Source organism: Gouania willdenowi, chromosome 1 (genome assembly GCF_900634775.1).
Source record: "Gouania willdenowi chromosome 1, fGouWil2.1, whole genome shotgun sequence".
Taxonomy (NCBI): Eukaryota; Metazoa; Chordata; class Actinopteri; order Blenniiformes; family Gobiesocidae; genus Gouania; species Gouania willdenowi.
In genome coordinates, this window is record NC_041044.1 from 30,190,108 (window position 1) to 30,206,399 (window position 16,292).

At 36.2% G+C, this 16,292-nt stretch overlaps 1 protein-coding gene across 1 annotated transcript in view; it reads left to right on the forward strand.

Moving 5' to 3' along the window:
* The first annotated feature begins 358 nt into the window (after positions 1-358).
* ugt8 (UDP glycosyltransferase 8) overlaps positions 359-16,292 on the forward strand; it is a 28,022-nt gene continuing 12,088 nt past the window's right edge. The window contains exons 1-2 of the mRNA XM_028458690.1: positions 359-556; positions 13,931-14,763. Of these exons, the coding sequence (XP_028314491.1) occupies positions 13,933-14,763 (831 nt within the window). The 5' untranslated portion in view covers positions 359-556; positions 13,931-13,932. The remainder of the gene's footprint in view (positions 557-13,930; positions 14,764-16,292) is intronic.

Consider the following 16,292-nt stretch of genomic DNA (forward strand, 5'->3'; position numbering starts at 1 on the left):
TTTTAGTAAAGCAAATTGTATATATATATATATATATATATATATATATATATATAGACAGAGAGAGAGAGAGAGAGAAAGAGAGATCTCCTTGTGGGGCACGTGTCATGAGGAGTACAGCCCCCCCGCCCCCCCAGCACCGCCCATGCGTGTATGACCTCTAAATTACTTTTTTTTTTTTTTTTTTATTTACACTATCAACATTCACCTGCAGAATATGCTAAAGTACCTTGAATGACATTGGTAGCTCCACTTATGTCGTATTCTTGACATCCCACTGGTTTCCCTCCGCCCGCCACTCCCTTTTCTTTCCATCTCGTAACACGTCAACAAGCCCCGCCCCCCACGAGCCCTGACATCAGGGACTGCTCGTGTGTCCATGCTCATAGGGGGATATTCTTTTTTGCGTTCTAGATTTTTTTTTTTTCTCAGCCTGAGCCACTTTCCAGTTATTCTCTTCCTATCACTTTGAATTCTGCTCAGGACAAAAACAAAAAAACAAACAAAAAAAACTGCTGCTGTTTCACCTGTGCTCGAGCTTCAGTCAAATCAACAGGTAAGAAAGACCAACTCACAGGCAAACAAACTAGTGCGTGATACAGCAGGTGCAGAGAGCTAAACTCGACATATTCCACTCATTTTCGACCTATCACCGTTTGTACTCGTGTTTTGTCTCTACACCATTCATTATCTGTTGGTTTCTGAGGTCAAGGTTGTTGTTTTTGTCCCATTTTAAATGGTTTGTACTAGTGAATGCTGAGGTGATACAGGTGAGTTGCGTTCAAGGCTTCGTAGGAAAAAACGTGACATGACATTTTAGCTTGTGAAAATTTACTGTTGTTCTTCATTATCAAATGATATTTGCTCCAAATTGTATCAGCCTTTTTAAAAAATATTCTAAGTTTAACAATTATTCATAAATATCTTCCATTTAGTTTTGAGATGTATGTTTAGGCTCGCTATAGCTTATTAGCTATCAACATGCCTTAGCTTTCATATGTTCACTGAAAAGCTGTGGTCGACATTACTAAATGCCTCTTTTATTCATACACATTTGGGAGATATAACAAAAAAGCCAAAAATTCCCTCATATCATAATATAAAGTTAAAACCCAAATATTTTTGTTCTTTGTCAGTTATAGATTGTAGATGGTTTATTCATCTCCAAGAGAAATTCACATTTCCAGCAGCTTGAAAACCATAAAGACACAGTGGCATCCAAGGCTGTAGAAAAATATAGTTAAAAATGGCTTGATAAAATAAATAATTGTCCATACTTGGTGTCATAATACACATTATTAGCATTTGGAGGCATTGAAAATACATAACACATCACGATAATCAATAATCCAAAGAAACGTTGTCTCCACCATTTTCTGTTTCACACGACAAGAAAAGCAATAGTAATAGTTATTTTGGAAATAGAATTACAGATAAAGCTTCAGCTTCTGAACTTGCTTTTCGGTTGCCAAAATGTTTGGTATTTAAAAACCTATCTTGCAGGTTTCCTTTTATCAACAACACTTAAACACCTGTTTTACCTGTTATTATACAACCATGCAATTGATTACCTGATCTTCAAATTAAATCCTGACATCTTGGATTTCACGTTCAGACTGTGAATGTGAGAGGTACTCTTTAATAACCATGGCATCAGAAGCTATGTTCAGATGTTTTACAGATATGGTGACATAGCCCCCAATGCTAAGAATATGTGTGTTCCTATCAGGTGTGTCTCACATGAAGCTCAAAGGATAAACTGACTTAAAACCAGTGTTTGAGAAACTGTGCTGGGACCGTGACTGTCTGTTCTAATGTTGCAATGTGTAACATTAGCTTAGAGCTCGATGAGTCAATACACGTGTATTATTTCATTCTTATTACTGCATCCTGAATGTACAGTGTCCACAGTATGGGTGTGCCTTTAGTTTTCGTCCACTATTTTGGGTAGAATTAGTGGATAGCTACAGTTGCTTTGTCACCCTCTGTTTGCTTTAGCAGCTTTTAACTCTTGGAAGGACGGATCCTGTCTGACCTGTTCCACTATGTTGATGGTTGAGCTGAAGCAGAAACGTAGGCAGAATGTTGGAAAAGAGGAGGTGCAGTTTATAAAGTAGTCACATGTAGTTGAGTAGTTGTAGTTGAAACAATAGGCTTTATCAGATCTGTGAAGTAATGCTGAAATCAGGACCAGACTAGATTAGTGTGTGTGTACTTGGAAATCCTAAAAGCCTATTTTGCAATGGTTAGTGTGCAACAAAGAATAATCTCCCCTGAGAATATTTACAGTCTGCTTTATCTATAGCTATTCTGCTCTCTCTGTTAAATGCTGATCGAGGTCTCAGAGATAAGAGCTCACAGGGAGACCATGTTACAATTATAAACATGGTCTCATCATGTGCTTTGGCATGGGAAAGTCAAACGGGTTTCTTCCAATGTTTCTCATTTAAACCAACATCAACATTGGCTCTCAACTAAAAGTTACAAAATCAAACTTTTCCCTTAATACTTCAAACATTAACTTGTGTAAACTTGACCCGATTGAACTTTTCACAGGTACATATTAACCAAGATGCTTTGAAGGCTAACGGACCACCAGACCCGACTTTGGGTTGACATTTTAGAGATTTCACAAGCACTGTTTGTATTTTGATATGATTATTTATTTATTTATTTTATGTTGTAGTGGAAATTGGCACCATAACTTGGAGCTTTTGTCAGTTCACCCATTGCTTTACTGTATGACTTCAAACCCCACATCTCCATTTTATACGAATAGCACTCAGAATTCTCCTTTTTACCAGATTGCAGTTATCTGGACCAGCGATCCTTTACATGGTACCATGATCATTAGAGCTGGGTCATGGCCATTTACCTAAATCAATTCAATTTCGATTAATACATTTTTGAATTGATTAATAACTATTCGATTTCCTTTCAGTATTGATCTTTCAAGTTTTACTTGGATGTTAATAAGATGGTTCCAAACTTCTGACTTGAGTTGGGGCGCCTTACCCAGCGGAGCTTCATCTGCCATGTGTGCATTGAATTGAATGCATTGTTGCGTTGAGCAGGCGCAGGAGTCAACTTTGCTAACACCAGACTATAGTCAGGTCTACTACTCAGGTTAGGGTAAAAAAAAAACAAAAAAAAAACTTGATTGCAGCATACATGATACGATAACGGAAAATTTAAATGAAATATATTCAAGATTGATTGAATCGATTTTTTTTCACTCAGCTCTAACCATAACTTGGAGATTTTGTCAGTTCACCCTTTGCTTTACTGTACTTCAAACCCAGTATCCCCAATTTATACATTAAGAGAGCGCAAACCTCCGCCAATTGCCAAATATCCGCTTTACCAGATTACAGGTTAAGAATCTGGACCAGTAATTTTTAACACGGTACCATAATCATTCACATTTTAAAGGCTTGTAAGAAATGTATCTCCCCATTAATAATAAGAGTTTATAGGGCCCTATAAAATTCGTTTTTTTTTTCCAAATTCTGTTTTTTTTTTTTTCCAAATTCCGTTTATTCCACTTTAATTTTTTAGGTTCTGTTTTTTTTAGAAATATTTATCATTTTTTAAAGAAGATATCAGTTTTTAACTTCTGTGGGGAAACAAAATAAAAAACTAATAAATAAAAAAACCTCATAATTAGATAAAAATGTATGTCTAAAATACATAAAAGGTAGATATAAGTTGTAGTGACATAATTCATTAAAAAGGAGCAGTCAGAATAATCCATATGTAATTTAAGGATGTACGAGAACTGCATTGATGTCACCCATTTTCCTCTCAGGATCAATGATTTACTGATTCTGATCAGGTTTATTGATTAAGTTTTGATCAACTTAGTTTAAATTAACCTAATTTAAATTATCCTATCTTCTGTAGCTCTGATGAGATGTCGTTAGAATGTAACATTCTAATAATGTTGCTCCAACGGACTTTTATTTTGCAAACCGTAAGTTCTCACTGAAATTGTTGTACATGAAGTAGCTTGCTGACTGTGAATGTTTACGTATGAGACACGGACAAAAGGCTGGAATAAAAAGAACTAAAAGACAACACGGACGGAATAAAAAGAACTAAAAGACAACACGGGCTGGGTTATTCTTAGTTAGCCAGACACAACAATTCGAACACTGAGCACGGGAAGACGATTAAAGCTGATCACGTTTTCACGGAGCCCTGCTGCGCTACACGAAAAACGGGCAGCGCTTTACAGGCACAGCAAAGTTAAATGGGCACTGGTGGATCTCTATTTAGGAGTCAGTGATGATTAAAGTTGTTTTTAAAAGGTGTTCTTTGCCCCACGGTGATGGCGTTTCATGCCGATTTTGTCCATTTCCGCATTTAACCGTTTTCATTGGTCGATTCCGTTAACGCGAATTTTTTAGGGCCCTAAGTTTAGTTCGAAATGTCTGGGCACCTTCATTTTTTGAAAAATCACAATTAAATGTGCAATCCGGATCTGATCTGGATGAAACTCGGTGGGTTAATTGAAGAACTAACACAACATAACTTTATAAAGATCTGCATATTACGAACCGAGATGAAATTTCACCAACGATGAGATTTTTTGATATTTTAAACTGATCCGGACTCGGTATATTCATCGGGATCTCCCCCCATCCCCAAAAAATGTAATGGAATCTTCCATGGCGTAAGGTCTGTCTTTGGTGAAAGTTTTGTCAAAATCTGTTAAGCAATCCTGGTAACGAACAAGCAAATGAATAAACACCAGTGAAAATATGACCTCCCTGGGGTAGGTAAAGTGTAACCAGGCTGGACTCTCGTTCAAAGCCATGCATTTAGTTTTGTATTGTATTTAAAAATTAAGATTGCCCTGTCTTGCTAAAGTTGAGCGAGTGAATAGCTTGGCCTGACACGATGTCAGTTCTTGAATGTCACTCTCCCCTTGCGACAGGTTACATTGAGGTAATGAACCCCTGCAGTGAAGGCAGCATGACTGCTTCTCCTGCTGAGCTAAATCAGGATATTGAGGCTCTAGAGTAATAAAGTCCTTTTTACAATATAATTACCATTCTGTATCGCTGAGTGATTCTAAGCGCTTACGGCTGAGGCTGTAATCACCTTTATTGTTTTATGTTTTTATACACACAGAAGTTGTGATAAAACTAACTACTTGAATATAATTACTTTATGGTTAGTTCATATCTATTGAAATTGGTGGTACCAGACTAGAGCTTAGCGATGTGTCAACTGCAAAATATGTCCTTTGTCAACTATCGTCGGCGTTGCTTTGCCATTTATCCAAATCATAAAGTAATCTGGCATGTGTGGGATGTGACTTCGGCACTGCCAGGGTTGGGAGGGTTACTTAAAAATAAAATAAAAATAATCTGGTACAATTACAAGTTACCTGTTAAAAAATGTAATCAGTAACTTACTCTAATTATCACTATATTAAATGAATGTAGCTGATAACTTTGTTATTTTTGGATTACTTCAATACCAAACATGCAAATAAAAACACTCGTGGATAGAATATGTGTATCCTGCTCACTATTATTTTAGAAAAGCATAAAACCACCTTTTACAGTCACACTGTATTACAGGAAATGTGTTAGTTTAGCACAGACTGGCAAATACCACAGTAGTTTAAATAAGGTGTTGAAAGATTATCAATCAACTTATTAATTATGAATAATTCAGTTAAATCGTTGACCTAGACCAAAGACCATACTATAATGATTATTGTATGGTATATAATATTTGTTATTGTTACAGTTTTGTAATATAAGTCAAACAAAAAGCACCACCTGAAAGTGGTATGTCAGGTTTAAACAAGTTTTATAGTTATAGCTACAAAGGTTACATACACAAATTAGTAACAATTGTCAGTATATGTTTTGCATATTAACAAGTAATTTTGTCTACATTAGTGTCAGCCTTTCTTTCATGTGTCATGTAATGTACATATAGTGGCTTTAATTGCTGAAACTGATTTCCTACTAACAAATACAGTTAACCTGCAGCCTTCTGCCAGAAATATTTCTATTTCCCTAATACATAATTGATTTTTGTCTTTAAACCCCCCTAAAAAGAGCTTTTAAAGGACTGGATTGTTATAACTTACAACATATCCATCCATTCATCCATCCATTTTCTGACCCGCTAACTTACAGCACAGTGCATATAAAACTAGAGAGCACTCAGAGAGGGCAGACTTCCGCCAAGCGGTTCAAGCTCAGCTAACACGCTCCGGTCACGTTAGCATGGTAAACTCAGGATTACCATGACTACCTGTCAACATTGAGCTGTGTTACCATGACTACATGTCAACATTGAGCTGTTATCAGACTACCTGTCAACATTAAGCTGTTGACTCTGAGAGAACCTATGACATCATCAACAAGAAGTTCCACAGTGTGGATGGGAAAAAGAACAGGATATATATATATATATATATATATATGTGTGTTTTCTTTTGGTTGCGAGAACCTCACCAAAATTTTATCACCTGTTCCTTGTCCCAGTTATCAATTTTCCTGATAATTTCATCCAAATCCGTTCATAACTTTTCAAGTTATCTTGCTAACACATTGACAGACAGACAGATAAATGGAAGGTAAAACATAACCATACCGCTCTGCGCTTCACTTTTGCTCTTCTTGTTTGGCGGAGGTAATAATACAGAGTATAAGCAAAAATCCCTGGATTGACGACAACATTTTAACGGCAGGCAGACATCATTCAGATCATACTGTGATATTGTTTCTTTTTTCGGATATAAATGAAACATGATGTTGGAGTTTCCATTAGCAATGATATAGGTTTCAATACCATTTAAAAAAAAAAGTAATGCACTTAGGTGATGATGATTAAATATCAAATATTATTTATTTAATGCCTAAACATGATTCTATGTCTAGCAACAGCTGTGAGTGCTGGCTGCAAAAAAAAGAAAAGTAGTGTTGCGCTTCAGCTGTCAGCACAGTGCACTGTCCTCAGAGCAGAGCAGATCAGAGCAGAGAAGGAACAAATTAAGACAGGCTTGAAGCACAAACATCCACTACTGAATCAATCCTGCACAAGAACATGGACTATCCTTATATTTGATACATGGATTATGTAAATAGATCCACTGCTGTCTCTGGGCGGGCACACTGCGCACCTGTGTTTGACGTGCTGGTTTTCCCTTGTGCTGATCTGATGTTGACATGAACAGTTGTCTGTTAATAAAAGCAGGCTTACCGCTAAAACAAATGTCAATATGTCATTTGTGTGAGTAAAAAATAGGTTTTAATTGTTGGTTTCAGGTCAAAGCTTGAATAAGGTTAATATCATAAATGGTTTCTCTCTTTTGCTTTCTCCTCGTCCTCCTCTGCACCTGCTCATTCATTTTCCGTTATTCTTTTATTTCTATTTTTTTTGGTCTACTAAATGAGCCATAGTCTTGGTCGACCAACCGTTTCCTTGGTTGACTACAGGCCTACAAATTATTAGTCCCATTGCATATCTGGCTCTGAATGTGTACTAACCACTAAAATTAAAGCATTATAATTGTATAAATTAATATTAATGCTTCAAAGAATAAAACAATTAAAAATATGAAAATGTTTATTTAACATTGATATTCCAACAATATACAACATAAACTAATAAATTGTTTAACCTGACCCCACTCATACATTAAATAATAATGTAAAGGCCTATAACTGACTAAACTGCTGAAAGAGTCACAATAAATATGTTCTCTAATTAAAACACAAAGTGCATTGAAGTTCTTGATAAAAATCAGCTTTTATTGGTTTTATTTATTAACCAAGCATGTTCTTTAGACACACACATAGCTTTGTGTATGCCGTGTTCTTTGTTAACCCTGTTGTTTGGAACTTTTCTTGTGCGCGCTGGTTTCATTTCAATCCCATCCAATCATTTTTATAACGTGGATCATGTACGGTTGTTATAAAGTTCAAACGTGCGTCGACAGCAGAATTGTGGAACAAATATAACGCCATATGAAACCAGATGCTATCGATGTGCAGCCTTGTGTCGGACTGCTATATAGGGGTCCCACGGAACAACAGTGTTGACGTGACACAGAAACATAAAACACACATACTGCTCCGTCAACTGTGCTTAAAAAACTGTTTAGTGCTCAGATGTATTAAATCCAGCTGCTCCGTGAGTCCACGGACAAGTTTCCATACATCATCCATACTCCCTTCATCACAACATTGTTACAGCTTGTTTCATGTGTTATTTTTTGCCGCGAAGTGTCGCAATGCGTGTGCATGCACTGTGTCTGATGCACTGATGTATATTCCGCTTGCTTTTAGAACGTAATCCCCATAAGTAATCCCCGCTTTTATAAAAAAAAAAAATACCTGTAATCTAATTACATGTTTTTTAATTTACTGTAATAGATTACAGTTACATGTGTTTTGTATTCAGATTACATAACACCGTTACTTGTAATCTGTTACTCCCCAAGCCTGGGCACAGCTTATTGTTTGTAAAGCACTGGTCATCGTTAAATTGTAACTAATCTATTGTTTACTTTGTTAAAATCACCTTATTATCATCATTATTATTATTATTATTATTATCACAGTACTGTTGAGAAATGGCACAATAACATCTATCAATTAGGACCGTCTGCATGCGTCTGTGTTTGTGGAGCGAATATCTGCCTGACTCGGTGTCTAATCGACCTGACACTTTTTTAAAAGCTTGTATACATGCTGAATATGTGCATCCATTATTTTGGACCTATTTAGTCATTACGTTTCAAAACATTTATTTTCATTTTATTTTGAAATCACCGTGGAATCAACACGGGTTACACCGGGGGGAGGGTTAGACCAGAGAGGCAGGAGGGGCATCTGAGCAGCCACACTCACTGGTATACTAGCAAAGCCCTCAAGTCTCAGAGTGGGTGTATGCGCACGGCTGATGCACGTGCGTGTGTGTGAGACTGAGCCCATGGAGGAGAGATGGACAGGTAGTGAGACACACACACAAAACTGGGTGCATGCGTGCGGCTGAAGCGCATGCGTGAGAGTGCGACATGTTCTTTCTACGTGGTACCACAATCACAAAGAGGAAAGTTTTTAACAGCACCTTAACACTTACAATAAACAGCACTAACCATAATAACACACACACACAAAGTGAATTAGGTGAAATTCCCACATGAATAGATACTTCTGATGAGCACTGTACTAGTTAATAGTAATTTCTGATATTTGTAATATAGTGTTGTAAGCACATTTAAGTGCAAATACGAGGCTTTTAACATCAATTCAATTCAACTTTATTTATATAGTGCGAATTACAACAATAGTCATCTCGAAGTGCCACATCACATTGATACTATTGCTCTCTCTCACTGGCCACGGTTACATGATGTTTTTAATTTGGGTTTTATTATTCCAAATTTAATCATTCGGAGTTAAAGTGTTCTGATTTATGTTTACATGGACATATGAATTCCCAAACTGAGGTTTACATGGAAACCCGGTTTATTCGGCTTTAGGTAATTCTGCTTTAGGTCTGGGGGTTGGGAAGGCCCTGATTGGATAGGGGACGAACATGACGTATCATGTCTATCAGAAAAAAGACACAACAAAAATGAGAACTAATTTCACTTATACTTTGATTGTAGTTTTGAAGCAGCAGCTCAACAATAACACACGGTTTCAGTTTGGACCATGGAGTGGAAGGAAGATAGGAACTAATCACTGACACATTAGCATGCCTAGGTATGCTAATCACAGCATCCTGTTGCACTTTTGGCCCGGAAAACAACAAACGGACTGTAAAAACTTGTAAATGGGTTGTTAAAAAGCCTGGCACACAGAAAAAGGACTGTAAAAAGTTCTAAATGGGTTGTAAAAATGTAAACATTGTTTTATTTTGTTTTGTTTTTGTTTTTTATTACTAAAGACCTTGCATTGACTTCTTATCTTATACCTTTTTGAGCTGCAAAAAAGAGGAAAAATACACAAAATGTCCCCTTTTCTTTGCTGATTATTTGACAGTGTTACTGAGAGTGAATTGGATTACACTGTAATATATATGCCCCCAAGTCTAACCTTTCCACAGAGCCCAAGATCATGACTGAACACTAAAGCAGTCAAAAGTTATGGCTGTTTTTAGAATGTTATCTTTTAGAAGAAATCAACCTAAGGCATGTGCACCAAAGGGTTCAAAAACAGTTCTTGTTCCACTTTGGGTATGTCTTGGGCTGGTGTTTTTTTCTCAAATTTAAGTAAAGCTTTTAGAGGGGGTTCTTTATTAAACACTATCTAGAGCCATAACACTGATGGTTTAATTTTGGTGTCTTTGGGATGAAATGAAAACATCATTTAGAATACTTTGTCTGTCAAGATGTTCATGTATTTCCACTCTCCTACCATTTTAAAAATGGTTTTCTATATTGCAAAAGGCTTTCTGCTCAGGTTTTTAAGTTAAAAATATATATTTTACTGTCAACATTATTTGTATCTTTTAATTCAGGTAATTTCCTTAGCTGCCCCCATCGGCAGCAAAACCAATATCCTTTGTCAGTAACTTAAGTCATGACACTCAGCCGTCAGTGGCTGGTTTCTAGAGTTACCGTCAACAGTCTGGGATGAGAAACATTCGTAACGGTACACAAAGGACAATGGCACACAAAATGGCAGCCACCATCACGCTTCTTTGCATCTTGTGGCAGCAATTTGTCGATTTAAACAGATGGTAAACAAACGGGTGACTTCATATATCTGTTTATAAGTGATTGGGGTGTATTCTGCTCACACATTAGTGTTCACACGTGACAAACTGTAGTTCAAGTAATAAAATAATCCCCATCAACTCTATTATTCAGCATTGTTTGAATTGGGTGGAGTATTTACACTTGATAGTAGGGCTGCTCAATTAATCAAATTTGATGACAATTTGGATTATTACACCCAACGATTACATAAATAACATAATCAAGAAAAACTATTTAAAAACAAAAAAAATAATAATGTTTTTATTTTTTTTTACACGTTTTATTCGCTAAACAAAACAAAACCACTATTTCAGACACCTACAAATAATAAAGCTTGGTACACACATGTTATTAATACTTTGAGTGGTTTAATCCACGCACATGCACACTCCTCCCCTCTCAAATCTAAAGCTAGCCTACAGGACAACATGAGGAAAGTTGTTGCTTGTGGTCTTGAAACATGGCAGGAGAAAAAACATTTGGTAAACAAACAAGGCAAGTCAAATTCTCTGATATGGGAATATATCGTTGGGTTTGATGATGAAGACCTAGAGCAAAGACACATCAGTTCAAAAAGTGTTTTGTTTTGTGCAAAAGTGAACATACTTGATTTTAGTGTTTGAAGGATTTTTATTTATATTTAAAGAATATATTTTATGTTTTTTTTGTACTAAAAAGAAAAAAACTTTTTGGTTGACAAATAATCGTTTGAATAATCGTGATTTCAATTATGACTAAAATAATTGTGATTATGTTTTCTATAATCGAGCAGCCCTACTTGATAGTGTTATACATACAAATCTGTGTCACATTTAATTCTCACACTAAATGAGTTTAATTCACTTGCCTTAGAGCAGTGGTTCCCAACCATTTTCGGGTCATAACCCCATTTTTATATCACAAATTTCTAGCAACCCCAGAAGTATTTTTTTTTCTCTAGAATCACGTTTGTTTGTTATATTGTTACAAATACAAAGTAGCAAAGATTAGTGCACACGGTGACAAGATGTGCCAGCTCAAATATTTATACTGCATTTTATTTGAGAAAGTGAAAGAATACTTTTGTTTGAGATTGTGTGTGGTAAAGAATAATACATATTCTTTCTCCCCCAATTTCTTATATTACTTTATTCATTTTCTTTTCCTTTTTATCTTTTCTTTTTAAAACAATTATTCATCAATAATAATAATTTAAAAAACTAAATTATAATTTAAAAACTAATTTTTTTTATCAATTACTAGATATTTAAGGTGACCCCACATGGGGTCACGACCTCAACGTTGAAAAAGTCTGCCTTAGAGCAATATACATAAAATCTATGTGTAGCCGAGTGATGTATGGACATCATTACTGTGTTAGTCAATGACATTTGATGATAGCCTTTTTAGAAATAGGCTTTGGTAAAGGTTAAGCAAGGTCATATTTAAAATTCTAATGTTTTAAATGTTATATACCATTTCAAGGGGTGTTCCGATATCGATATCGGATATCGGTCCGATATAAGCCTGAAAGCGAATATCGGATTACAATTTCCAGATTTACCGATATTTATTTTATTTATTTTTTCCCCCAATTCATTTTTTAATTATTTTATTCAATTGTAGAATACTGTAGATATTATGCTGAAGGTTCAAACTTATGTAACCAATTGGTTAATAATAAATGGGTCAGTTTTTCCTCATACCTACTGTTGCTGACTATTGTTCTCTGTTTGAGTAACATCACTTGATCACGCCTTTTCTGACATTCCACATTACAAAAAAAGGAATTATTAATTTTTTATTAAAGAAAAAAAAAAAGTAATACAAGTATGTATGATTCATGCTGATATCGGTATCGGCTGATACGCAAGGCTGCAATATCGGTATCATATCGGAAATGAAAAAGTTGTATCAGGACATCTCTATTTGAAATGTTATATAAAATTTCAGATCTTAAAGAAAAAACATAAACAACATATTGTCAGTTTTTGTTGGTTACATTAGGTCAAGCAAAAGTAGACAGAACATACCGCTTTAAGCTATGCTTTAATCTATATGTTATTCCATAAACTCATTTTTACTCATTCATATATTTTTTTATATCGGCACATTCCTGAGGGTGTAACACTCAGTGATAAGATTGTGTGTTTTTCATTGTTGTCTTAAAAAACTGAATCATCCATTCGCTTCATTAAAAAAGGTTTCCAGATGAATCCAAATGAGAAAATTAAAGAGGGAGTGTGGGCATTTAGGGCAGTAAAGGCATTAGCCATGCTGTGGTGGCATGATAATAGTTCTTTGTGTTTGAGTTTGTGAATAGAGCGGCTGGAGGTTTAGAATGACGTTGGTGCTACCCACACCATGTCAGTGACGGTTGTGATGAGAGTAAAGAGAGACAAAGGGGACGAAACTAAATACACCAAAAGACAGTCGAGGGTAATTGGGAAAGGTGAAACATGGAGGGTGGAATAAGTATGAAGACATTTACCTTTCTGACTGATTGATGCGGATGAAAAAATTAATAAGACCACATAACATTTAAAGGTAAAGTTTAATATTCGTTTTTTGGTTTAATTTAATTCATTTTAAATATTTTTTCTTATTCTTTGCTGCGTTGCTTACTTAATCTATTGAAGTCAGGAAATGATTCATGTTAAGCAACATATAAGACCTGTGAACAGTTTTTTTTAGTCTATATTATTACTTAGGGCTGAAACGATTCATCGAGTTACTCTAACTCGATTACAAAAATTCCTTGAAGCAAAAATTGAGCCTTGAAGCATCGTTACATTCCTATGACGTGGTCCCTGCACGTATATATTTTACATTTACAAGATTAATCAATGAATCCAGTCGTGATTAATCTATTCAAAACCTTATTAATCGGAATCAAATCTATTCAGGAAATTGGCCATGATACCCAGCTCTAACTTTAAAGCTTATTTTGGGTTAATAATAGTTTTTGCTACTTCTCCCATGTCTGTCTCACATAAACTGTGCCCCGCCCTCAGCCCCTCACCCTCCGTCCCACTGCAGAGGAAGCAGAGAGAGATCGCAATTAGATTATTTTCCAAAATCGTTCAGCCCTAGACATGTACATTGACATTTTTCTTTTCATGTTTTGGCTTTTTGTTTTCCAGTATCTTTAATATTGAAAAACCATATGTATGTAGATGATTTTATTAATTATATCTTTATCTTTTCCAGCCATGCTTCTACCTTCTTCACTACTGCTCCTCCTTGGGCTCCTCTTCTGGGCTCCCAGTGCTGCATGGGCTGCTAAAGTGATTGTGGTCCCACCCATCATGTTTGAATCACATCTTTACATATTCAAGACTCTGGCCTCAGCTCTCCACAAGGAAGGCCATGAGACCCATTTTCTTGTCTCAGAGGGTCGTGAGATCCCACCCTCCCCTCACTATCATTTACAACGCTATCCAGGGATCTTTAACAGCAGCACAGCAGACAATTTCCTCCAATCCAAAGTCAGCAACATCTTCTCAGGCCGCCTGACATTTCTTGAACTCTTTGACATCCTTGACCACTACTCTCAGAACTGTGACGCTGTTGTTGGCAGTGTTGAAGTAATGAATCACCTGAAAGAAGCCAAGTTTGACCTGCTGCTAGTCGATCCAAATGAAATGTGTGGCTTTGTGATCGCCCATATCCTGGGTGTACAATATGCTGTGTTTAGCACAGGTCTCTGGTATCCCGCAGAAGTCGGAGCCCCAGCCCCGTTATCATACGTACCTGAGTTTAACTCTCTGCTGACGGACCGCATGTCACTAATGCAGAGGATCTCAAACACAGTCGTTTACCTGGTGCAGCGCTTTGGGGTCCATTACATTGCATTGCCCAAATATGACCGGATTATGAAAAAACATGGAGTAAAACCTCGAGTGGCCATGGCTGACTTAGTGCAGGGCAGTCGGCTGTGGATGCTGTGCACGGACATGGCCCTGGAGTTCCCCAGGCCGACCCTTCCACACGTGGTTTACATCGGGGGCATCCTCACGCAGCCACCAAACCCACTGCCACAGGTCAGTATCCACAGTGACTCAACACATCAGGTACATCAGGCGAAGATCCATTCACTGATCTGTTTAGTAGTTGATGAGGGGTTTCGTTCCCTACAGAGCTCATGCAATTAGTCTTAATGCAGCTAATTATAGACAACACATAGAGATGCTTTGTTATGCAAAGGAAACATTTGAACTTTAATTAGTCTTTTTTATAAACTGTGTGTGGAATAACTAATGCTCGGGTTAGAATTGATTTCTGTCACTTAAAGTATGCTCTATCATTTGCATTCATACAGCATTTTATTTTTCAAATCAAGTTCTTAAATTATTATTCTAGGGCCCTATAAAATCCATGACGGAATCAAAGAATTGAGCAATGAAAACAGTTAAACGCGGAAATGGACAGTATTGGCATAAAACGCCATCATCGTGGGGCAAAGAACGTTTTTTTTATGGGGAAATGTTTCCTTAGACCACTTATTATCCTGTCCTGGCTGCATTAAACTCATCTTAAACCACCACAAACACCCTCTAAAAACAACACAAATCATCACTGACTCCTAAATACAGATCCACCAGTGTCCATTTAACTTTGCCGTGCCTGTGAAGCTCCACCCGTTTTTCGTGTAGCGCAGCGGCGATCAGCTTTAATCATCTTCCCCTGCTCAGTGTTCGAATTGTTGTCTGGCTAACTAAGAATAACTCAGTCTATGTTGTATTTTAGTTCTTTTTATTACAGTCTTTTGTCCGTGCCTTGCAGGTACACATTCACAGTCAGAAAACTACCTCAAGTACAACTGTTTCAGTGGGAACGTCTGGTTTACAAAATAAAAGTCCGTTGGAGCAACGTTATTAGAACGTTACATTTGAACAACATCTCATCAGAGCTACAGAAGATAGGACAATTTAAATTAGGTTAATTTAAACTAAGTTGATCAAAACATTGATCCCTGTGAGGAATTTGGGTGATATTATGCTCTTCTTATACATCTTTATGATGTATAAATATATCAAAAGGGGCAGTCAGAATAACCTACCTTTTAATTGTGTCTTACTTTATTTTAGACATACGTTTTTGTTTAATTATAAGTTTTTATTTATTTATTAGTATTTATTTTGTTTCCTCACAGGAGTTAAAAACTAATATTTTCTTTAAAAGAATATAAATATTTAAAAAAAAAATTGAATTTAAAAAATGTAAATGGAAAACACGGAATTTGAGAAAAAATAAAACTGATTTTATGCCCTATAAAATCAAATTCCTAGTACTGTAATTTACCACTAAAGAGGAATTCTGTCTAAAGGTACTCTGAAAATAGCACAGCTATGCTTTGTTCCACAATATTATTTAAAAAAAACAAGTGAGGAGCAGAAGCAGAGCAGTTTTTGATTAAATGAACAGAAAGCGGGGAAAAATAATTTCTCCAATCAGGAAAACGAGTAAAATCTGTATCAAAACAAGTATTCAGATATTTTTCTCCACTTTTATTGTAAAACATTTAAAGTTGGAGCCTTATTATGATTTTGTAATAATAAAAAACAAAGGC